This window comes from Thamnophis elegans, chromosome 3 (assembly GCF_009769535.1).
Source record: "Thamnophis elegans isolate rThaEle1 chromosome 3, rThaEle1.pri, whole genome shotgun sequence".
Taxonomy (NCBI): domain Eukaryota; kingdom Metazoa; phylum Chordata; class Lepidosauria; order Squamata; family Colubridae; genus Thamnophis; species Thamnophis elegans.
The window spans coordinates 97,195,385-97,220,339 of NC_045543.1; the positions used below are offsets into that span (position 1 = coordinate 97,195,385).

Genomic DNA, 24,955 nt, shown 5'->3' on the forward strand with positions numbered 1-24,955 from the left:
TTTTTATGCGGACTATCTCTCTCTGAGTAATAAAATCACCTTACCAGCTGGAAAACACTTTCGCCATTCTTTGGGACTATCTGCAGTTTCGGTTAGCTTACAGCTAATCCAGAAGTCACTGGCAAAGGAGGTTAAATTCCAAGCCCCCAGGGACTTTGCGAACATCTCTGGGGTCATTGGATCTCCTCCAACCTTTCACTGTCTCTCCGGGACAGCTTGGGTTCAAAAATGAACTGTCCAATTCCTTCGGAATAGGGGAATTTCAGGAATAGCCTGAAAATCCGTCTTCTCACTGCTAAGCCCCGCCTTCTTCCTCGGTTGATTTCTTTCTTTCCCTGTTTCTGGTCCACAACAATACTGGAATCAGGTACTTTATTAAAAACATTTGCTACAGATTGGGTTGGGAGACCCTAGACCAGTGTTTTTCAACCTTTTTTGTGCAAAGGCACACTTTTTTCATGAAAAAAATCACGAGGCACACCACCATTAGAAAATGTTAATTTTTTTTTAACTCTGTGCCTATATTCAATATAGGCGGGTGTTTTTCCCACACTAGTGTGCCGCGGCACAGTGGTTGAAAAACACTGCCCTAGACTGCAAAAAACTATTGTGAGTTTCCAGATAAGGAAGGATCTGAACAAAGCCTTCCCATTATATAATCTTTCTCATTTAAATTACACTATTTTCTATTATGGTTATTACTATATTCTATATGTATTCATTCCAATATTTTATTCATAGATTGTCCATTTATAAAGTAATTAGTGTAATTTTCCACGTTAAGATTACATGGTTCATTTGAGATATTTAATAAGTTGTAAAGTTGTTTAATAATAGTACTCTGTGGCACTAATTTAGTATCTGCCTATAATGTACATTAATTTTTTTTAAATGCAATCCAGTATTTTAGCATTTCTTCATTTCTTGAAAAGATAAAACATGTTTCATTGCATTGTAATTAAACCAGATCCTACCATCTATTCAGGTTGGAAACGCAATTCATTAACTCCTAGGACAACAACCTTCCCTTGCCCAGGATGCCGGCATGATGTAGATCTTGGCGAACGTGGGATCAGTGGCCTATTTCGAAATGTCACCTTGGAAACTATTGTAGAACGGTACAGGCAGGCAGCGAGGGCAGCCACAGCTATTATGTGTGATCTATGTAAACCTCCAGCACAAGAATCCACAAAGAGCTGCATGGATTGTGGTGCAAGTTATTGCAACGAATGCTTCAAAATACACCATCCCTGGGGAACTTTAAAAGCCCAACATGAATATGTGGGACCAACCACCAATTTCAGACCTAAAGTAAGTGGTATTTTCCTTCAGTGTACATTTAATCACTTAGAATTGAATGTATATGCATCTGTTTAAAACCAACTGTTCATTAAATTTTGCTATGAAACAATTGCTTTAATACTCCTAGCAAATATGTACTAACAGTACCATTCACAGTACTGTTCAGCTTTTGACTTGATAGCTATAAATGTTGATGAATGAGCTGAAATGTATATAGTATATGCAAAAGCTGCACTTTGAGGAAATGTACAGTTTAGTGTTATTACCAAGGCAGATTTAGGATAAGAAGCTTAGTACTTATATATATTATTTTTAAAAGTGCACATAGATTTATTTTTATATTCAAATAATTTGAAAGTATTTTAAGATCTATATTAATTTTATTACTAAAATATAATGTAATATTATCTTGTGGGATTAGTCATGCTGAATTCTTAGTATTTTCTTTAGCTTAACTTTATTACTTTATTTAGCACAATGAGCTCTTAAATGCTGATTAGAGTATTATATTTACAAATGTTCCCCTAAATCTTAAATATTTTGTTAAGAAACCTAATAAATTGGAATTTGAGGTTTTACTGCTAGTCATATTGGATTCTTTTTTCTTTCATTGTAAGTCACAATTTTGTAGATGGATAAGCACATCACCCCCCCCCCCCCAGATGATTGTGTCCCTTTAATATTTGTTTTTCTAAGAGCATGTACTGAAACTATATTTGGTATTCTTAGAAATAAAAATGAGATGTGCTATGTTTTGCTGTTGGCCAAATTTGTAGGAGAAGGAATGGTAGAACCTGGGGGCAGACTGAAAAGAGGATCAGGCTAGAATAGTTAAGTGGCCACAAGTGAACTAAGTCCAAACCTCTCTTGAGTGCAGTTAGCTCTTATCTAACTCTAGCCAGGTGTTGATCATTACTAGAAAAGATTCCTGTGTAATGACTTTAGCAATAAATCCGCTTAATTGAACTATGTGCCTGACAAAATTTCAGTTTTTTAAATAAAAAAAAGGTAGAGCAGAAGTTGGATAATATTTGTTCACACATATGTATATCATATTGCTATGTATCCAGCATTATTAGATCCATATCTTATTTCTATATTTTTAAAATAATCATGTGAAACTGCTGGAAAAGTAGCGCCTGTGTAGAACAATGCTGAAAATGTTGCCATCCCTGATTTACTATTTTATTTAAATTGTTTTTCAAAGAAATTGTAATAGACTTTGTTCTGACAGTCTTTCATAAATACCGTATTTTTTTGGAGTATAAGAAGCACCCTTTTCCCTCAAAAAAAAGAGGCTGAAAATCTGGGTGTGTCTTATACACCGAATACAGCATTTCTTGCCTCCCAAAGCCCCGCCCCTTTACCAAAATGGCCATGCATACCCTTATGGAGGCTTTCAGAGAGCTGCTGGGGGCTGGGGAGGGCAGAAATGAACAAAAAGCAGGCCATTGTTGCCCCCCCCCCCCCCAGCAGCACACTATAAGCCTCCATAAGGCTATGCATGCAATTTTTTTGACAAAAACTGGGCCCGTTTTCATGAAAAATGGGCCATTTTTTGCTTGTTCTTGCCTCCCCCCGGAGCACTCTCCAAGCTCCCCCAAGGCTATTCATGCTTTAAAAAAACAAAACAAAAACGGGCCCGTTTTTGTGAAAAATGGGCCACTTTTGGGAGGTTTGCAGAGTGCAAAAACTTTTTCCTTTTGGAAAGTTCTTTAACTAATTGATGAGAATTACATTGATCAAGTGCTGTGCCAGCAGAAACACCTACTTATCTACTGTATTTCTATTTCTATTTCTCTCTATCCCTCTACCTACCTACTTACCTATCTATCTACCTACATGCATTCTCCCTATCTAACTACTGTATTTCTTTCTCTCTCTCTTTCTCACATTCTCTATCCCTTTATCTACCTACCTACCTAACTACTCTCTCTCTCCCTACCTATCTACTGTATCTCTCTCTCTCTCTCTCTCTCTATTTCTCTCTCTCCCTCTACCTACCTACACTCTCCCTCCCTCCCTCCCTACCTACTGTATTTCTCTCTCTATATATATATATTTCTCTCTTCTATCCCTTTATCTACCTACCTACCTACCTACCTACCTACTCTCTCTCTCCCTACCTATCTACTGTATTTCTCTCTCTATTTCTCTCTCTATCCCTCTACCTACTTACCAACCTACCTACTCTGTCTCTCCCTGTCTATCTACTGTATTTCTCTCTTTATCTCTTTCTATTTCTCTCTCTCTATCCCTCTACCTACCTATCTACACACATTCTCTTCCTACCTACCTACTGTATTTCTCTTTCTCTATCCCTTTATCTACCTACCTATCCAACTACTCTCTCTCTCTCCCTCCCTCCCTACTGTATTTCTCTCTCTTTCTCTCCCGTTCTATCCCTCTATCTACCTACCTACTTTTTTTTAATTTGCCTCTTCAAAACCTTGCTGCATCTTATATGCCGAAAAATACGGTAGATTATACTAGATAAGACATCAGATCTATTTTTTGGTAATGTGATAAAAGCCATGCTTATAATTTTGAGAACAGATACTCCTACACACTGCTAAATGGGACAAAGATCAGAGAACTGGAAAAAGGTTGATATCTTGCAAAAACCAACTCATAAAAGTGGTCTTGTGACCTCTAGTTATAGCTTAGTTTATGCTGCACATCACACAGTAGCAATTCTGACATCATGGTTGCAGTTTTCTGCTATTCAGCAACTTGTTCAGAGTGAGGAAACCTTGCTTGATAGTAGGGTTTTAGGTCAGTTCTGTCCTCATTGTATCATGTGACTATATTGTTCTTCAGCATGAATCAGGTTATAATATTTTGTGGAATAGCTGTGGATTCAGATGTTAATTGGCTTCAAGTCTCAAGTGAGCATGTCGTGTAGCATATAAAAGAACATTTCCTCTTTCTTTTCTGTTCAACATCTTTGTTTTATAATGCTGCCCCAAGACTACTGATTTACTTATAAAAATATTTATCTATTGGTCAATTTTAAATGATGTCCATGTTTCTGGTTGATTTCTTCCTGATTCTCTTTTAAAATACATCTTTTAATTCTTCAAGCAAAAAATATGAATTGGACTGATAATGGTTATATTCTTAAGATTTGTCTATTGAAAGCTGATATTGAAATTGATTGTAAATAATGTATGAAATTGAACAGTTTAGAAAATTAAATTAGATTTATCTTTCAGTTTATTCATGGATTATTCCAGCTCTTCATTGTTTATATTGTTATCTTTCTCCCCTAGTTTCTAATTTATAATTTGCTTATAGTTGCATCCATTTGCACTAGCTCTTGAACCAGTATCAAATGTTTCCCATTAGTCTAAATAGTAGCTTGAATCAAATAATTAAATATCGGAGAGATTGTAGAATTAAAAAAAAACAAATGACAACCACCATTAGGGATAGTGACAGTTATGTAATGAAATCTCAGTTTAATAGAACCCCTTTTGGCAAGCTATAATGGACCAAAATAGTCCAGATGAACAGTTAAATTGACGTTAATATAAATAATCTTTGTTGCTATTTGCAATATCTCTAACAATTTATGCACAAATTATGTAATTTGCATCAATTCACAGCTTTATTATTCAAATGATGAAAACCACCAGGAGTGACATAATTTCTACATTTTGCATAATGATGTAATTATACAAATGACTTAAATTGCCCAAATGAAATAATTTGTGATTTAACAGACCCCACAGGAGCAATGAGCACTCTTTCCCCCAATTGATCTGTAGTTCAACAGTGTCTGGGTTTCCCAACCATATTATAAATGCAATAATTCTTGCAAAGTGCTTTTGTTAATATTAGAAAATGTTAATATTCAACCTTATGAATATTACCGTATCTCTGTAAGTGTAGGTGCCCTCCAGGGGTGGGCACTTACACTTACAGCCACTACTGCCGGTTTGCTCAGGGATGCACTGTGTGCGCGCATCCCTGTTGCATGCACAGTGCAACAAAAATTGCTCTGTGCATGTGCAGATAGCAAAAACTAGATGGCGGCGCCTATGGCACTGCTGAGAAAACCGGTTTGGGGGTATAGCAGTCCTGGGTCACAGCTGGTTCCAGTGACCCAGGCCACCAAGTTACTATCTGTTCGGCTCAGCTGGTCCGAACCAGTAGGAACCCACCTCTGGTGCCCTCCATTAATATAAAAAAAAGTTGCAATTGTAAAAAAATGGATTGGAAAGTTATTAAAGAATAAATGCATATGTAATATCTCAGGGAAGATGGTGATATTTTTGAGCTTCCCGTAGTTCCAATTATAATTAAATAGCTTCAGTAAGATTTAATTTTATAATCTTATCTAAGTGAACTATAAAAATATTAAACTTTAGGCTAATGATACTTTAGCCAAAACTATTGTATTTTCCATTAATTCTGAAATTTTTAAAAAATATAGTATAGTATAATTGATGTAGTTAAGCTGAAAAAAGAAAGAAAGTTTTGATGCAAAACAAATAGTTAAGGAATTTGTTTTAATTTACTTTAAAAGATTAAAAAATGCAGGTAACTAGACTTAATGGGTCCAAAACAAAACAGCTAATGATTTATTCTTAAAACATAATTTATTCCAAAGACAATAGAAGCAAATGAGATTGAAATTTTCCAAAATAACAAAACATACACTATTTCTTACAATAAGGTCATAGTATGTTGTGATTGTATAGTTACATTAATACTATTTTAAAAAGTGTCTATCCAGTGTTTCAGAGACAGTGCCTCATGCAACTTTTTCCTCTGCAGTTCCTAAAATCTCCAGAAGAGATTAAGAGAATCTATTGGCTGGAGACACAGATTCCAGCATAAAATTGTTTGATATTGAGCAAGAGAAAAATTTGCGGGGGGGTGGAGGCGGGGCCAGCCGCCAGTCTGAATGGGTGTGTGAGATGGTTCTCTGTGAACACCACTGTTTGATTCTCTGGAATCATAGGTCCCCTGGAGGGGGACCAGAAGAATTGGGATGCCCTTTGAGCCAACTCTCAGATGGTGATCTGAAACAGGAAGGCAGGAAAAAGCCCTGAAGCGACTGGACAAAGGCAAAGATGGTTTGTTATGGTGGCTGTGAAAGGCTAGAAGATGGACAATACTAGCGAGGAGTCAGAGGGACAGAGCGATACTTTCTGGTGACAATCCATTCATTTGTATATAAGTACTATCTGATAATAAAGGAAGAAAATAATTTTAATATCTTCATAAATATTAAAATGTATATGAAAAACAAAAATGAAAATGCTTCTGATTTTACTTCATCATTACACAGTTCTTGAAGTATATTTCATACTCTATTATTTTATTCTCAGATTTTGATGTGTCCGGAACATGAAATGGAAAAAGTAAATATGTACTGTGAAATATGCAGAAGACCTGTTTGTCACCTTTGCAAATTGGGTGGTACACATGCAAACCATCGAGTGACTACCATGAGCAGTGCCTACAAAACACTTAAGGTGTGTCCCATCTTTATTTCTTAGCTGGTTTTGTGTTGCTTAGTGTTACAAGGTTTGTTGAGATGATCCTGTGTTCAGTATCATGAAATGTTACTGAAACCTGGGCTAATTAAAGAACATGCATTTTTTTTTATTCTGACTTATGCCAGAATTTTGTGACCAGCAAACTCAGTAATTTTCACCTTCCAAAGTGGGTTATATCTGTAGAATATTATAAATTTCCTCAGAAATAAAACTGACTTCAACTTTACTTAAATATCTTTTGTCCTAATCATGTTTTAACATTTAGGCACATTTGAGTATTTCTATCTATAATACAAGATCATGGCCATAGTTTGCAAAAAAAATTAATATTCTTGAAGGAGAACATTTAAATTTAATCCACATCATTGAATACCTTATATTGACTTGTGCCATCTGTTCAAATAGATAAATATTTGATGGGGCAAGTAACATTTTAGATTAGTTCTTGGAACAGAGACAAAGGATGTAATTTGATAATATGTAATATTGGCTTAAGTTGTTTTGGTTCACTGCAGGTTTTAATGGACTTATTGTATACATATTTTTAATAGCCTTTTTAATTAGTAAGCAGAGAAAGAAGCAATTAGAATTAGTGAAACTACAAACGTTTCCTTATTAGTGAAAACATGTTTATCTTTTTTAATGCAGCTTTCACATATTTGACATTGGTGCCTACATAGCTTATGCCAAGGCTCATCACACTTGTTTATTCTCATATGATTGAATTGTGTGCACTTTTAGTTAACTCTAAAACAATTGCTTGGCTGTAGTTTTGATAGATATAGAACATAATAGTTTATTGAACCAAACTCAATCACAAAATAAAAATGTTCCTTCTATTCACTAATTTCAAATGCAAAAATAGTACTTTACAATCATTTTTAACCATGCAGTATGATTTTTCATAGGAGAAACTTTCGCAGGATATACACTACCTCATTAGTAAGGAGAGCCACGTGAAAAACCAAATTACAGAGCTTGGTCTTTTAGTGAAAGAAGCTGAGGTAAGAACTACTTATTTTTGCCATGGGCATAAAGGGCTACTTTGTGGCTCTTTAATAATATTAGTATTGATGTGAATTTCTACATAAACAATTTTATTGAAACTAAAACATTTCTATCCATTATAATTTGACTAATTTATTTTAATGCACAATGCGTTAAAAAAACCCCCAAAGAGCTACATACAATGGGGCAAAAAAGTATTTAGTCAGCCACCAATTTGTGCAAGTTCTCCCACTTAAAAAGATGAGAGAGGCCTGTAATTGACATCATAGGTAGACCTCAACTATGAGAGACAAAATGAGAAAACAAATCCAGACAATCATTGTCTGATTTGGAAAGATTTTTTTTTTGCAAATTACGGTAGAAAATAAGTATTTGGTTAATATCAAAAGTTCATCTCAATACTTTGTTATATATCCTTTGTTGGCAATGACAGAGGTCAAATGTTTTCTGTAAGTCTTCACAAGGTTGGCACACACTGTTGCTGGTATGTTGGCCCATTCCTCCATGCAGATCTTCTCTAGAGCAGTGATGTTTTGGGACTGTCGCTGGGCAACACGGACTTTCAACTCCCTCCAAAGGTTTTCTATGGGGTTGAGATCTGCAGACTGGCTAGGCCACTCCAGGACCTTGAAATACTTCTTACGAAGCCACTCCTTCATTGCCCGGGCGGTGTGTTTGGGATCATTGTCCTGCTGAAAGACCCAGCCACATTTCATCTTCAATGCTGATGGAAGGAGGTTTGCACTCAAAATCTCATGATACATGGCCCCATTCATTCTTTCCTGTACCCGGATCAGTCGTCCTGGTCCCTTTGCAGAGAAATAGCCCCAAAGCATGATGTTGCCACGCCTGTGCTTCACAGTAGGTATGGTTTTCTTTGGATGCAACTCAGCATTCTTTCTCCTCCAAACACGACAAGTTGTGTTTCTACCAAACAGTTCTACTTTGGTTTCATCCGACCATATGACATTCTCCCAATCCTCTTCTGGATCATCCAAATGCTCTCTGGCAAACTACAAACAGGCCTGGACATGTACTGGCTTAAGCAGGGGGACACGTCTGGCACTGCAGGATCTGAGTCCCTGGCGGCGTAGTGTGTTACTGATGGTAGCCTTTGTTACATTGGTCCCAACTCTCTGCAGGTCATTCACTAGGTCCCCCCGTGTGGTTCTGGGATTTTTGCTCACCGTTCTTGTGATCATTTTGACCCCATTGGGTGAGATCTTGCATGGAGCCCCAGATCAAGGGAGATTATCAGTGGTCTTGTATGTCTTCCATTTTCTAATTATTGCTCCCACAGTTGATTTCTTCACACCAAGCTGCTCGCCTATTGCAGATTCAGTCTTCCCAGCCTGGTGCAGGTCTACAATTTTGTTTCTGGTGTCCTTCGACGGCTCTTTGGTCTTCACCATAATGGAGTTTGGAGTGTTGACTGAGGTTGTGGACAGGTGTCTTTTATACTGCTAACAAGTTCAAACAGGTGCCATTAATACAGTTAATGAGTGGAGGACAGAGGAGCCTCTTAAAGAAGTTGTTACAGGTCTGTGAGAGCCAGAAATCTTGCTTGTTTGTAGGTGACCAAATACTTATTTTCCACCATAATTTGCAAAAAAATTCTTTCCAAATCAGACAATGCGATTATCTGGATTTGTTTTCTCATTTTGTCTCTCATAGTTGAGGTCTACCTATGATGTAAATTACAGGCCTCTCTCATCTTTTTAAGTGGGAGAACTTGCACAATTGGTGGCTGACTAAATACTTTTTTGCCCCACTGTAGTTTCTGCTTTGTAAAAAGGTTTATGCTGTATTAAAAAATTATGCTACAATTGATTATTCACTTACTGTATTTGTGACAGTTGGTAGTAAATTGAGCAGCTAACATTTAATTTTAGAAAATCTCTTATTGAAAATCAAATTAATCATATTCTACTGCTTGGTAATCTATCTAAAATATTCAGAAAATTATGCCACAATCAAGAAGCATCTAGAGCTAATCCATTTTACAATTTTGTTCAAATCAGAAGAAAGTACTATAGGAATGCAGAAAGTAGAGAGTGTCCCTCACCCTGTTTGGCAAGAAAGCATTCTTACTAGAGCACGCTGGGTAGCCTAAGTGCCCTCTCTCTCTCGTCACTTTTTAGATGACTCCTTGTTCTTTGTTACTCTTTGGTCTTTGCCCCCATGGATGGCTCTGATTGGAAAAACATTTGCTAAATGCCTATATACTGAACAGGCATCTCACCCTTTCCTCCCAAAATAACTCTTGTTATTTGTTTTAAATTGTCTTTGAGATTGTGAGATGCAATTTATTATTCTGAAATGCACAATAAAAATATTTCAATTTTTAAACAGTTTTGAAAGACTTCTATTATAAACATGTTCTTTTAAAAATAGTGTTTTTCTAATTTTTTCTAGCAGTTTTGCACTACTGTGACCTTGAAACCTAATATTTAATGTAAAGAAGTAGTTTAGATGAAGTGTTTCTTCATCCTAATGTATTTGTACTGATTGTCACAGATGTTCTGTTGTCTAAATTTTTAAGAGCAATTTTTTGTTTACAACTATAATTTGTTATGGTTTACTTGTACACGTGTGAAGGGTTGAATTATAAACATGCCTCTGTAATATAGAAAGCAAAGAAGCTAAATCCTGTTGTCACTTAAAATTATGTTTTTAAATGTTTTGTTTAAAAACAACTACAGAATCACAAAGATGAATAATGGTATTTCAGTGTATCAAATACATTTAACTTTAGAAAGAATCCTGGTTTTGTACATTACATCAATCTCATTCCCTTCCTTGAAATTGTTTTTGAATCTAATCAAAAACATTTTAAAGTTAATATGTTATCCTGCTTTAACTTTAAAAAAAAACAGTGCAATGGTGAAAGAGCGAAGGAGGAAGCGTCTAATAACTTCGATAAGCTGTTTCATGTTTTGGAGGAAAAGAAAAACACTGCAATTAGAGCTATTGAAACATCCAAACATTTAAGAATGGACAAATTGCATTCTCAAATAGAAGAGTATCAGGGACTTCTAGAAAACAATGGCCTAGTGGGATATGCACAAGAAGTTCTCAAAGAAACAGACCCATCTTGTTTTGTTCAAACAGCAAAGCAGCTTCATGATAGGTATGTAATTTATTTCTTTTCAGAATAGCTTGAATTGTGCGTAATCCTCTGAATGTCTCTTTCCCAATTTCCAATGGCCTTTTAGTTGTACTTTTGCAAATCATTTCTCCAATAGTACCCATTGGTTTGGGATACATGCAGTGCAAGGATAACAAGCATAAAAATTATAAATTTGCTTATATAGAATATAATAGATACCTATAAAAGTATGGTTCTGCTTTGGACCCAATTGCAAGGTGAGATCTGTTACATTCCTATTTTAATTAGTTTGCACAGTAGAATTTTGGATGGATTACATTTTACCATCTTGAAAATGTTATGCAATTTATATAGTTCAGCTGCTAGTGTTAACTAATTTCATTATAATATTTATTATAGGGATTTTCTTTAGTGAAATAATTATTTTTTTATTTACAGTTAGAAGTAAAAAGCCATGTATTTTAGCATGGTTCATGAATGGATGCATTCAATTTTTTTCTCTCATATTAAAGTATTAAAGGCAATTTGCTAGTGTGTACATAATATTGGTATTTTTTCTGTCTATAGAATTCAGAAAGCTACTGAATCTTTGAAGAGCTTCAGGCCTGCAGCTCAAGCTTCTTTTGAAGACTTTGTTCTTGACATAGAAAAGCAACAGGAAGCTCTTGAAAATATGTGTTTCCATTCAAATGGTAAGTTTAAAGGAAAAAACATTTAACCTCTTCCCACCCCAGAGAAGGAGCAAGAGAAATAGTATTTGTAAACAGTTTGCTCTTGATAAAGTATTCAACATTCTTCAAAAGTTGGTTGAACACACACTTGATTCATCCTCATATGGGAATTTCTTAGTATACTGAAAGTCCTTATAGGAAGAGAAATTGGCCATTACGAACAAGTTATTACTAACATCTCTAAGTATTTCATATATACTATTTGAGTGGGTGTACAGTAGAATGTGGCAATGGATAAGAGCAGCAAAATTGAAGAAAGTGACAAAGGGATTAATTCTGGCTGCACAATACCAAACCTTAAGAAAAATGCATACAAAGCCAGAACTGAGAAGCAGCAACAGATTGCAATTGCTGCCACCCCAAAGAAACTGAAGAAATTGAGGGCTAATTAGTTAGCTGCTGCAAGAAAATTGTACAGACTGAGTACAAACAGTGGCATGGCAAAGTAGCAAGAAAGGTGCATTGGGATATATGCAAGAAATACCATTTGTCTGCAAGCAAACAAATGATCACCAAACAGACAAAATAATAAAAAAATGGGGAAGCTAAAGTGTTCTGGGATTTTAGAATTCAAACAGACAAGAACCTGCCATATAGCACCACAGACGTAGCAATTATTGATAAGAAAGATAGAAAAGTCTGGATAGTGTTTGTTTATTTATCATAGAAGAGAAAATTTCAAATGCAAAGATCTGCAAACAGTAGTAGAATGACTGTGGCAAAAGTAAGCAAGGATAGTATCAATAGTAATAGGCATCTTGGTGCATACAGTCCCAAAAGATCTGGAATACCATTTGAACACCATTGGCATTGATAAAATCATCATCAGTCAATTGCAAAAGACAGTTTTAATTGGAATATCTTGCATCCCACAATGATACCTTCAACAGCATCAAATAAGAATGCCTATGTAAAAAGGCCAAATCCAGTCTAAATATCTGGCTTGACTGTGGGATCAAGATAAAAAAATAGAAAACATAGTACCATAAAACTAATTTTAACATTAATTATGCCACAATCAATCTACAATGACCATCTGGAAGAGATATTTTCCAGTCTTTTGGAAGAAAGGGCAGGTTGATCCTCAGGTCAATGAACAGAATCTTCCAACCTACACAAAATGCTTGCCCCTATTTGTTATGTCTCTTGGGTAGTGGAGACCCAGAATAGGTGTTCTCCGGCCATCTATGAAGGCAGGCCAATGTTTTGTTTACTCCTGTGTAATGTTTGTTGCAAGGGAGAAGTTGGTATGTTATCAGCATATAGTTTGGTTAGGATAATATGTGTTGGTAAGTAACATGCAAAAAAGTTCCTTGGTTCATTTCTGGTTAACAAAAATGATGCCCATTTGAGAATTGAAAACACCTAAATTTGGCTGGATAGCAGTGGTGGGTTACGATCGGTACGCCACAGTACGGGCATACTGGTGCCTGCCGGGAGCTCTGGGTACCGTTCTGGTACGGTGCTCTGGAGGCCCCACCCGCCCGCCCAATCTCCTTACCGGTATTTGAGCTTCTGCGCACAGAGCGTAAGGCACCTGCGTGACGCTCCATCGCAGGAGGTAAGGACGTGTGCGTGCGCTGCACGTTTTCATGTGGTGGATGCCAGGCCCTGTTGCCAGGCCCCATTGCATTGTACCGGTTGCAGTGGGATCCGGAACCCACCACTGCTGGATAGGCAGAACTAAGATGATGTAAACATGTTTTACCCTTCTTCTCCTCAATTTTATGAATATTTTATATATAAATGTATTTTCCTCTTATCAGTATTTTTATTTGTAACATCCTGTATATTTTTATGTTTAATTCAGGAAATGATATACCAGAAATCAGTGAGGAACGGAGCAAAATGTATAACAAAGCTTTGATCTGTTGGGATCATCCACAGAAAACAGGTTCAGCTGATACTTACATACTTGAATATCACAAGCTTAATAAAGAAGAGGCTAACTCAGCATGGCAAGAAATTGAAGTCTGCAGTAAGAGTGAAATAATTTCTGACCTTGACACAAACAGTACCTATGCCTTTAGGGTCAGAGGATATAAAGGATCTATTTGTAGCCCATGGAGCAGAGAACTTATCTTACATACACCACCAGCTCCAGGTACAATAAAAAATGTACACATGATATTTTTGTCCCTGTTCTCTTGTTGCAGTTAGTGAAACCGAAGAATCTTAGGTGTAAATTTAAACAATCATACTCAATAAGTCTACATAACAGAATTAAAATGATATCCACAGATTCTTGACAATCTTTTAAGTTGCTATAATGAGGTAGAGATGCCATGATATATGTCTTTGTAGCGAGTTTATTGAACATTTAAATCAGAATGAAGAAAACATTATTAGTATCTGTGAATATAAAATAATACTTGTTTTTAGAGAAAAGGGAATTCTATCGCAGTTTGGATAAAAGCAGAAATGAAATAGTTTGACTACCTGGTTTACTGTCCATTTTCTAATGCATAAGAAGAAACATGTTGACAAAAATTATAACATATTCTTGAGATTTCTTAACAGCAGTTACTTTAAAATATTATTCAAAGTATGTATTATGTCTGTCTGTCTCTATCTCTCTCTCTCTGTCTCTCTGTCTCTGTCTCTGTCTCTCTCTGTCTCTCTCTCTCTCTCTCATCTATCTATCTATCGCAAGCCCACAAATTACAACTGCAATTGGACCGTGATTGCCATTACTAAACAATGTAGTCATAAAGTGTAACATCACTGCATAGCTTAGCGACAGCAATCTAGGTAGTCCTGGTTGTCATCGTAACTTAAGATGCACAAGTAGTTAAGCAGGAAACAGAGGAGGTAAGGAATGCAGGGGTGCTGCAAAGGGGTGAGGGAAACCTTGGGTGGACTGACACAGATTGCAGAGAAGTGAGGGAGGGGTGTTTGGTGCAGCATGAACTCAGGCGGGGAAAGATGAAGCATGTATGTATGCATGTACGCAAGTGCTGGGGAAAGAGTGTATGAAGTGTATGTGTGGAGAGTGCAGGGAGGCCAGGGAAAGTGAGTGTGGAGTACATATAAATGTGTATGAGTGCTGAGAAAGAGGGTTTGGGTATGTATGCAATTGCAGAGAGACAAAGGAAAAAGGAAAATGATGTGGGTGTGTGCATTGTGCGTGCATAGCAGGAAGGTCATGAAAAGACGGTGCAGAATGTGTGTTATTCTAGGTAAGCTGTGAAAAGAAGGCTTGGGGTGCATGTAGGTGTAGGAAGGCCATCTAAAAAGAGCAGAAGGTGGGTGTGAATGGAGGATGTGATACATTCATACAAATGAAGAAAGGTGGAGGGAAGACTTACCCCAGCAACTTGTGACTTTCCTTGCCAGCTTCCCACTTTGCTTGGGAAAAGCCAGCAGGGAAGGACACAGATGATAATCATGTGACTGTGGGATGTTGCATCTCGTCATAACTTTGAGCTGGTTGCCAGATACTAGAATTTTGTTCTGCAACAGCCGGAACCTTGAGGACCAATTGTAAGACTTTTCAGCATTAACATAACTTCCCGAGACCACTGAATGAATGGCTGTAACTGAAGACTATCTATATTCTTTAGAACTTTTGTTCCCTCTAAATAACAGTTTTCCGGATTTTATTTTGATTTTATTGTTTATACATGTTAAGCCTCCCAGAGTGATAGAATTGGGTAATCTAGAAATTTGGGGGAGAGGGAAATGTTTATTACCATCTTCTTTAGAATATTTTCTGAAACTAATTCTATTACTGACTGGTTATTCATTTTTAGTTTTCAGTTTTCTTTTGGATGACAAATGTGGCTACAATTGTGAACGTCTTCTGCTAAATGCAAGAAGAAATGTTGTAGAAAGCAGAGCTGGGTTTCCTCTGCTTTTGGAAGCTGAACGTATCCAACAAGGCTGTTACACTGCCTTGGACTACATTGTTGGAGACACTGGTGTTGTGAAAGGAAAGCATTTCTGGGCTTTCCATGTGGAACCCTATTCATATCTTGTGAAAGTAGGAGTTGCATCTGATGCTAAGATCCAAGAATGGTTCCACAATTCTCGTGAACTAAGTAGCCCCAGGTAAGCAATCATTTTCTATTGTTTTCACAGACTTTGTTTTGAGTTCTGCTGTTGTAATTTAATTTAATAGTTTAGCTTTTATCCATTAGTTCAAATATTAATTGGATGTTAATAGGGAAGATAATATTTTAGATAATGATCTACATCTAAAATAAAGAATCATTTTTTTCATGCCTAAGGGAATTTTAGACTGTGTATGTCAAATGGATTCCAACATGCTTTCATTGAATTGAAGGTTCCAAAAGCAATTTGGTGATCTTTTGATGGGAAAAGACTCCCATTAAAAAAAAGTATAACAACAATCCACACTTGAAAAATAATGATCCCCTCTCCTTTATGTATTCCCTGGGCCACAGGCTCATCCAGTTTTGCTTAGATTATTTTAGCATGTACTCTGGTCTTGTGAAAAGTTAGATCTGGATTCTGAAACTTACATCATACTGATGTTTTCTTATTATAATCTGAAGCAGGGGTACCCAACCACTGGGCTGCAGACCGGTACCAGCTTTTTAGGAATTGGACCATGCAAATGGCAGTTGAGTGCACGAAGTTTATTCATGCATGCACTGGACTTAGATTATGTGCACGAAATCATCCCCACCACCACCACTGGTCCATGAAACCAAAAAGTTTGAGAACTGCTGATCTAAAAGAAGTCAGTTGAGGTGATAAAGTGAAATGATGAAATGATAGATAGATCACAAGAACAGCAAAATGTGATAAGCTAAAAAGAGTTTGTGATCACATACTGTAAATGACTTATTTAGCCATGGAATCCCTTGGATTAGGTTAGATGAGGCTTTGTTAAGTATTGTTTAAGATTGAAGTACTCGATATAGATTAGCTGCAATAAATACTATATATGAATCTGAACAGGTAGCCCTCCACTTATAACCACAATTGAGCCCAAAATTTCTGATGCTAAGCGAGATAGTTGTTAGTGAATTTTGCTGCATTTTATAACCTTTCTTGCTACAGTTGTTAAGTGGATCAGTGCACTTGTTAAGTTGCTAACATTTTGTTGTTGAATGAATTTGGCTTCCTCATTGACTTTGCTTGTTGGAAGGTTGCAAAATGTGATCACATGACCCTGGGACACTAATGGTCATAAATGAGTCAGTTGCCAAGCATCTGAAATTTGATCATGTGACCATGGAAATATTGCAACAGCTGTAAGGGTGGAAAACTGTCATAAGTCATTTTTTTTCTGGGCTGTTATAACTTTAAATGGTCACTAAGTGAGTTGTTGTAAATCGAGCATTACTTGTATTAGGCAAGATAGATTAGGGGATTTGAAGCGCTATATAGATTGCTTGTATTCCTGATGGCACACTCTAGCTGAGATAAGCACTGGATGGGGATGGATTGCTTCTTATTACAGGATCCCCCCCCCCCCCGCTTCTCACAAGGTTACATTGAAATAGTGTTGCAGCCAGATTGAGTCCCCAACTTGACTGTATTGCAATTCATCTGGAAAGAGAATTTTGATCAGTTAAATGTCCTAATGTTAGAATCCTTCCGAGAGTATTGCAAAAGATATTTAATAAAGCGAACACAACTTACCTTTATTTATCATTCTCTCCTACAAGCACATTGTGATATTGTACAGTACAATATTTTTAATATGTACAATGTGTGAACATTATGCTGAAGTCTGAAAAAATCACTGACAACTGAAAAGTATTGTGGCATGACTAGTATTCCTTTTTCAGATACGAACAAGACAGTGGTCATGACAGTGGGAGTGAAGACATCTTTGCTGAGTCCTTGCAGCCTTTCACATTAATAACTATAGGCATGAAAAAAATGTTTATTCCTAAAGCATCATCTGCTTCAGCTGCTCCCAAAGATTGTGTGAACAGAGTTCTTCCCATGCCATCAAACATCGGAATCTGCCTTGACTGTGACAAAGGCAGCATTGGATTCTATGATGCAGATCGGATGAAGTGTATTTACGAACGCCCAGTGGAATGCTCTGGTAAAATGTATCCCGCTTTTGCATTAATGGGGAGCTCAGGAATTCATCTAGAAGAAACGATTGCAGCAAAATACCTGCAATATCAGGATGAAGACATTTAATACCCAAGGACCCACCTTTAGCTTTGTGTCTTAATTACAACATAACTCCAAGTGCATCTGCTGCACCCCCTGCTTTTGAGTCTGTTTTTCTTTTGTTTTTTAATTGCAGAAAAAAACAACTCTACTAAATGTTTAGTGTCCAGAAAACTCTACCTGAAGACCTCTTTGAACTGTTGTTTTTTGTCTTATAGTGACCTTGGATACTCAGATTAGCACCCTGATTGCCTTTGATAAACTGGAAACCTGCCAGTCTGTTTAAGTTTAAATCCTTATTTCTGACATTGCCTCCATTTACATTCCATTTTTAAACAAATGGAAGTAGGCTCTTCTTTTTAGTAATTATAGATTTGTTCACTTCAGAAGGAGCTAATTTTGACTATCCTGAGTGGTCAAATGTGTATCAGAAACTGTCTTTGCATTAGAGCAAAGTGCTTTGTGAATCCAAGCTATGAGCAAATTGGTAGCATTTAGGAGATGGATAATGAATCACAGTTACTGTGTCTCACACAGATTTATTGTGATTCATATTATTGATTTTTAAACCTGGTGCAATTGCAATGGTGATTAAATGCAGGTTCTTATGTGTGTTTTCAGTATTTTAGGTTATCTCCTATATGCTGTATTTAATTTATGTTTAAATAAGTGCAATTTTTCATCAAACCTTGGTGTTAAAACCTCTGTGTATGTGACTTGTGTGTGTGTGTGGGGGGGGGGATGAAATGCAGACACAATTTGGATTTTATATTTTTCTTTAAAAAAGGGTTTTGGCACATTTAATTCTTCATAAAATTAAGGCGGTCAGTGTGTTTAGAATAAAAGCACTGATAAATTAAGTTTGAAACACTTTTACCTTAAGGTATCATCAGTCCAAACTTCTTAGCTAAAAAGCAATCCATACAAAATTGTCTAAAGCTCCATAATCATCTTAAGTGTGTAAAAAAATTGCTTCATGTTTGTGAAGCTTTGCACTTCAGGTCATATAGGGTTTTTAATTTGTTTTACATAAGTAGATATGTGTAGTCCACTTTATGTGTTAAATACTGTTTCAAAAAATATCAACTATGCAGTAGTTACACAAGATCTGGTAAGCACTAGTCATTTTGAGTCAAATAATAACCCAAATGATTAATTTAAGCTTTTTTATTTATAATGTGATAATTATTTATTTACAGTGAAGTGATATTTTGCCTAATGTCAGTTTAATTAATACCATCAATTTAATCTACCCAATGAATTGGAACATTTTTTCCTGCCTTTAGGTACTCTTATTGTTTGAATTAAAAATAATAATTTGAGCTGGGAAATAGTAGAATGTTCAGGGCCTCCTGAATGCAAAAAGTGGTGCTTTTCTTTAGTTTAAGGGACCAGGGAAACACCTAGCCATGCGGTGAACAAAAATGGGGGGATAAAAAATAAACAATTTTATTTTCTGCACTTTACATATATTAAGCTAAACCTTATGTGGATTACTCACAATATAGCTGCTATAACTAACAAAGTTGGTAACCACTCTGTAATTTGTGAACTCTAGGCAAAAAGATACATCATGGAGATTGTTTTTTTACAAAATAATTTTTGAAGCTTTAATAACAATTCAAAAGGCCTTGTTTTGAAGATATTGTGAAGTGGAAATGTATCATTTCTGAAGATTTTCTGTTTTTTTTCTAATAAAAATAACAAATAAAATGTCTGTTTCTTCTTATACTACCTGATTACTATGTTACTAGTTTGAGAAAATTGATGCTCTTATGAGGCAGGAATTCAGTTCAAAACTATAGTCATTTTATAAAATTAAAATTTTGGTTAAATTGTGTTTTGTTTTGCACCGGTATATACACTATATTGCCAAAAGTATTCGCTCACCTGCCTTTATTAGCATATGAACTTACTGTAACATCCCATTCCTAATCCATAGAGTTCAACATGATGTCGGTCTACCCTTTGCCGCTATAACAGCTTCAACTCTTCTGGGAAGGCTGTCCACAAGGTTTAAGAGTGTGTTTATGGGAATTTGTGACCATTCTTCAGAAGCGCATTTGTGAGGTCACACACTGATGTTGGACAAGAAGGCCTGGCTCTCAGTCTCCGCTTTAATTCATCCCAAAGGTGGTCTATCGGGTTGAGGTCAGGACCCTGTGCAGGCCAGTCAAGTTCATCCACATCAGACTCTGTCATCCAAGTCATATATAACACAGAAACATCAGTCTAGTTCGAATGTGTACATATACAGGTGGGAAAAAAGAATCCTGCAAATTTACAAGACAGATGGCATACGGAACAAAGCTGTTACAGAATCTGGAAGTCCTGATAGAAATACTTCAAAACCTCTCCTCCCAGAGGGGAGCAACAGAAACAGACCTTGAAGTGAGTGTGTGGGGTCTCTAACTGCTTTGAGCTCTAAGCACATAGCCCTTATAAGCAGTATCCTGACTTTAATGGGAAGCAAGCTTCGTATAATCTCAGCTGTACTTGCCACTCTATATGGATCTATCTGAGGCACTGGTACCACCAAAACAGTGATAGTTTATTGTTACTGTATCTGCCCTTAATTCTTCACATCTACTTAGATATATCTAAGCCCCTTTACCCTTATAGAGCAGATAATGACTGAAATTTCAGGGTAGCTTCTGTCATTCTGAGTCACTCTTGCCATGAACTATTGGTGGTGGCCTCCAAATGTTGAGTGGAGAATGTGGACAGTCCCTTGGTTAAGAATGAATTCTGTTCTCTAACTGCCTTTAACCCAAATTTGTATTTAAGTTGGAATTTGTTCTTGCAAGTGAACTGCCTACTACTAAAAATGGCAGATGGCATTATTCTTCCTCTAGTCCAGGGTGTCAAACTCGTGGCATGTCATGTGATGTATCCCTTCTCCCTCCCCTTTGTTAAAACAGGTGGGCATAGCCAGTCAGTTATGCATCCAGCCTGCATTGCTTCAGCACTTCAGCGGCTTGAGAAAGAAGTACACCGTCCTCTACTTTTTAATAATAGACAGCCTAATCATATTGTTGGATGTTCTTAACTCCAGGGACTGCCTAACTGTTGCGTTGTGTGGATCCTTCCAAAATCATCTTGTCTTGGGATCTTGACCTGAAAAATCAGATGACAGGCAGTCTTAATGGGGCATCATAGCATATCTGTCTATAGATCAAAAGCCCTTGTTATGAGAAGATTATCCTGGATATACATGGGTGATGTAATGTTTCCTTATTGTCTCCTTTTCCGTGTTATGAGTAAAGAGACTTACTTTATTAAGATTTTTTTAAATAGGAAACATCCGTGGAAGAAATTCAGATGGCTGTCCAAGTTGTAACCACTTAAGAAGGTAAGCTATAAATGTGAATGCTTAGGCCTGACCTGTGTAATTTGAATTTTCTCTGTACTCTGATCAAAGGACTAATCAAGCAGCAATTGACTATGCTGAATTATTGTAATGGAGTATGTTAGTGTAATACAAAACAACCCTATGTAAACATGTCCAGTACAGTATAGTTATTCCATGCTGAAATTTTTCTAATCTCATACTGATGAGTTTCACAACACTGCTCATTACTAATTTGACTTTTAAAAAACTGGTTGATGAACAGATAACTGCAACACCTATAATCCAGATGTCATTCAAAACTTTTTACATACAGAAGTGCAATTCCTTAGGATAGATTAATGGCCAACTCAATCCACAGGCAAAGAAAGCAAGCTTCAAAGAGTTCTGAATATAATCCTATAGCTATTAGTCTGTTAAAGGAATGCTATGTTTCACTATTAGAGCTTCTTCCTGCAATATTCTGCTGTTCAGAATATTTATTATTTGTTTTATTTATTTGGAAATTTTATATTGCTGCCCACTCACTCTTGCAATCCAAGAAGGCTTACAGGAAATAAAAAATATATAAACATTTTAAAAAATAATAACACCACCCCCAACCCACGGCAACAACACATCCTCATACCAGTCATTTAATGGGCTCAATCCAGAATAGAAGGAAAGAAGGTGATAGAATAGGTGGGACTAATAGAACCTGTCTGGGGCAGGAAAGAGAGACACAGATATAGAACTATTTTCCTATTAAACCTTATTTTGCTCTTTCAGCAATGACTCATTTATCCATCATATGCTGTACATTTGTACTAATTGGCATATTCTGATATTTGCAGAATATTTTTAAAATTAATATTCACACTGTCTACTTTTTCTGTAGGAACTTAAGGCAACATATAGGCTGGGGGAAGGGATCCTCTCTTTGTTCCCATAAGATGCGTCATATCAGGCAGGCTGGATTGAGAGAGGGAGACTCACAGTCACACACTGAGCTCCATGGCTGGTCCAGGATCTATATCATTTCACTTCTCTGGCTCTTCCCAAGGGTTCTGCATATACCGATTGCATGTGTTTATTAAGAAGAACCACTGGTGGAATTTTTATCAGAGTAAGCATGTATCTCAATGTGGTTTCATGGGTAAAAAAATTCAGTTTTGCCTAAGCAAATTAGAAATATAGTCCTACCCAATATTAGAGGATTGTTGTTTTTTATCTGGTTAAAACAAGTATTTTAAGTTTTACAATCTGGAGTGGAAAGAGAATTGAACACAAATTTTGCAGTCAATACCGAGATTTCTTAGACAAATACTGTAGGTAATACATACCAAGTATTAGAATCTGATAAATACATTGCCTTACATTAAAAGTCTAATTACACATTTTGAATGAGTAAAATGCTTTATAAAACTTTTCAGTCAATTTTAAGATGAGTATTTTATATCTTATAAGAGTTTTCCCCTTTGTGTCTTCATGTTTTTACTTTTGGCTAAGTGGAAAAGTATTTACCCTATTTTTTTTCTGTTTTTTCTCTCCTCTTCTTTAAGGATCAGTTCATTTTTGTCTGATTAGAAATAAATTCCTCTAAATTCATAAAGCTTTTCAGTCTGTTCAGGTGAAAGAAACAGAGTCAGGATAGATTGTATGCCACTTAAAGTTCTTGTGAGATGAGTGGCTAGGTACATTTGATGAACAAACAAACAAATAAATAAAATGGATACCATCTCATGGTACTGGTGATGAGCCAATAATTCAGGAACTGTTGTGTGATATTCACCCTGCTCTCTCTGTGTGTGTGTGTGTGTGTGTATGTTTGTGTGTCTGTCTGTCTGTCTGTCTGTCTATCCACACACAGACACAGACACACACGGCATTTATTGATTTTGTGATTTTATTGACATTTGTAGGCCGCCCTTTTCCCTGAGGGGACTCAGGGCGGCTCACATAAAATCAGGGAAGGGGAAATGCAGACAATAACAAAGACACATATAATAAAAACAGTAACCAACATGCATTCATCATTCGGGAGGGGCAACTATCTTCATCCCCAGGCCTGACGGGCTAGCCAGTTCTTCAAGGCTGTGCGGAAGGCCTGGACGGTGGTGAGGGCACGAATCTCCACGGGGAGTTCGTTCCAAAGGGTCGGGGCGACTACTGAGAAGGCCCTCCTCCTTGTAGTTGCCAGCCGACACTGGCTGGCCGATGGAATACGGAGGAGGCCCAATCTGTGTGATCTTATTGGTCGCAGGGAGGTGATTGGCAGAAGGCGGTCTCTCAAGTATCCAGATCCACTACCATGTAGGGCTTTATGAGTGATTAACAGCACCTTGAAGCGCATCCGGAAATCGACAGGTAGCCAGCGCAGCTCGCGGAGGATAGGTGTAATGTGGGTGAACCGCGGTGCACCCACAATCGCTCGCGCGGCTGCGTTCTGTACCAGCTGAAGACGCCGGATGCTCTTCAAGGGCAGCCCCATGTAGAGCACATTGCAGTATTCCAGCCTAGAGGTCACGAGGGCCCGAGTGACTGTTGTGAGTGCCTCCCGATTCAGGTAGGGTCGCAACTGGCGCACCAGGCGAACCTGGGCGAATGCCCCCCTAGCCACAGCCGTCAAATGGTGGTCGAACGATAGCTGTGGATCTAGGAGGACTCCCAAGTTGCGGACCCTCTCTGAGGGGTATAGAATTTGACCCCCCAGCCTGAGAGATGGAATATTGGTGGAATCCTTGGGAGGGAAACACAACAGCCACTCGGTCTTTTCTGGGTTGAGCACAAGCTTGTTAGCCCTCATCCAGTCCATAACCGCCTCCAGGCCCCGGTTCATCACGTCTGCCGCTTCATTGAGTTGGCACGGGGCGGACAGATACAGTTGAGTATCGTCCGCATATTGATGGTATCTGATCCCGTGCCTGCGGATGATCTCTCCCAGCGGTTTCATGTAGATGTTGAATAGTAGGGGGGATAAGACCGAACCCTGAGGCACCCCATATGTTAGGGGCCTAGGGGACGATCTCTGCCCCCCCACTAACACCGACTGCGACCTGTCTGAGAGGTAGGAAGAGAACCACCGCAGCACGGTGCCTCCCACTCCCACCTCTCGCAGTCGTCGCAGAAGGATACCATGGTCGATGGTATCGAAAGCCGCTGAGAGGTCAAGGAGAACCAGGATGGAGGGAAATCCTCCATCTCTGGCTCTCCAGAGATCATCAGTCAATGCAACCAAAGCGGTTTCTGTGCTGTAACCGGGTCTGAAGCCTGACTGGAAGGGGTCGAGATAGTTTGCTTCCTCCAAGGACCGCTGGAGCTGAAAGGCCACCACCTTCTCAACAACCTTCCCAAGGAAGGGAAGGTTGGAGACTGGACGATAGTTATTAAGGACAGCTGGATCCAAAGATGGCTTCTTTAGGAGGGGTCTCACCACCGCCGCTTTCAGTGCGGCGGGGAAGTTCCCCTCCCGAAGAGAGGCGGTCATGACCGCCTGGATCCAGCCTCGTGTCACCTCACTGCTGCTGGTAACCAGCCATGAGGGACACGGGTCCAGTACGCAGGTGGAGGCACTCACAGCCCTCATGGCCTTGTCCACATCCCCGGGGGTAACATCCTGAAACTCAACCCAGAGATGTTCCATCTGATCCTCTTGTGCCTCGGCTGGAACTGCAGGGGTGGAGTCCAAGTCCGACCGAAACCGAGCAATTTTGTCCGCTAAGAATTGGGCATAATCCTCAGCTCTGCCCTGCAAGGGTTCCCCCGCCTCCCTTTTATTTAATAGGGAGCGGGTTATCTTAAACAGGGCGGCTGGGCGGGACTCAGCGGACGCAACCAAGGTGGCTATGTGGGATCTTTTCGCTGC

At 38.0% G+C, this 24,955-nt stretch overlaps 1 protein-coding gene across 1 annotated transcript in view; it reads left to right on the plus strand.

The window, feature by feature from the left end:
- Positions 1-19,189, plus strand: part of TRIM36 (tripartite motif containing 36) — a 31,376-nt gene extending 12,187 nt beyond the window's left edge. The window contains exons 3-10 of the mRNA XM_032214463.1: positions 986-1,311; positions 6,642-6,788; positions 7,721-7,816; positions 10,697-10,950; positions 11,497-11,621; positions 13,471-13,764; positions 15,413-15,710; positions 17,423-19,189. Of these exons, the coding sequence (XP_032070354.1) occupies positions 986-1,311; positions 6,642-6,788; positions 7,721-7,816; positions 10,697-10,950; positions 11,497-11,621; positions 13,471-13,764; positions 15,413-15,710; positions 17,423-17,789 (1,907 nt within the window). The 3' untranslated portion in view covers positions 17,790-19,189. The remainder of the gene's footprint in view (positions 1-985; positions 1,312-6,641; positions 6,789-7,720; positions 7,817-10,696; positions 10,951-11,496; positions 11,622-13,470; positions 13,765-15,412; positions 15,711-17,422) is intronic.
- Positions 19,190-24,955: the final 5,766 nt, after the last annotated feature.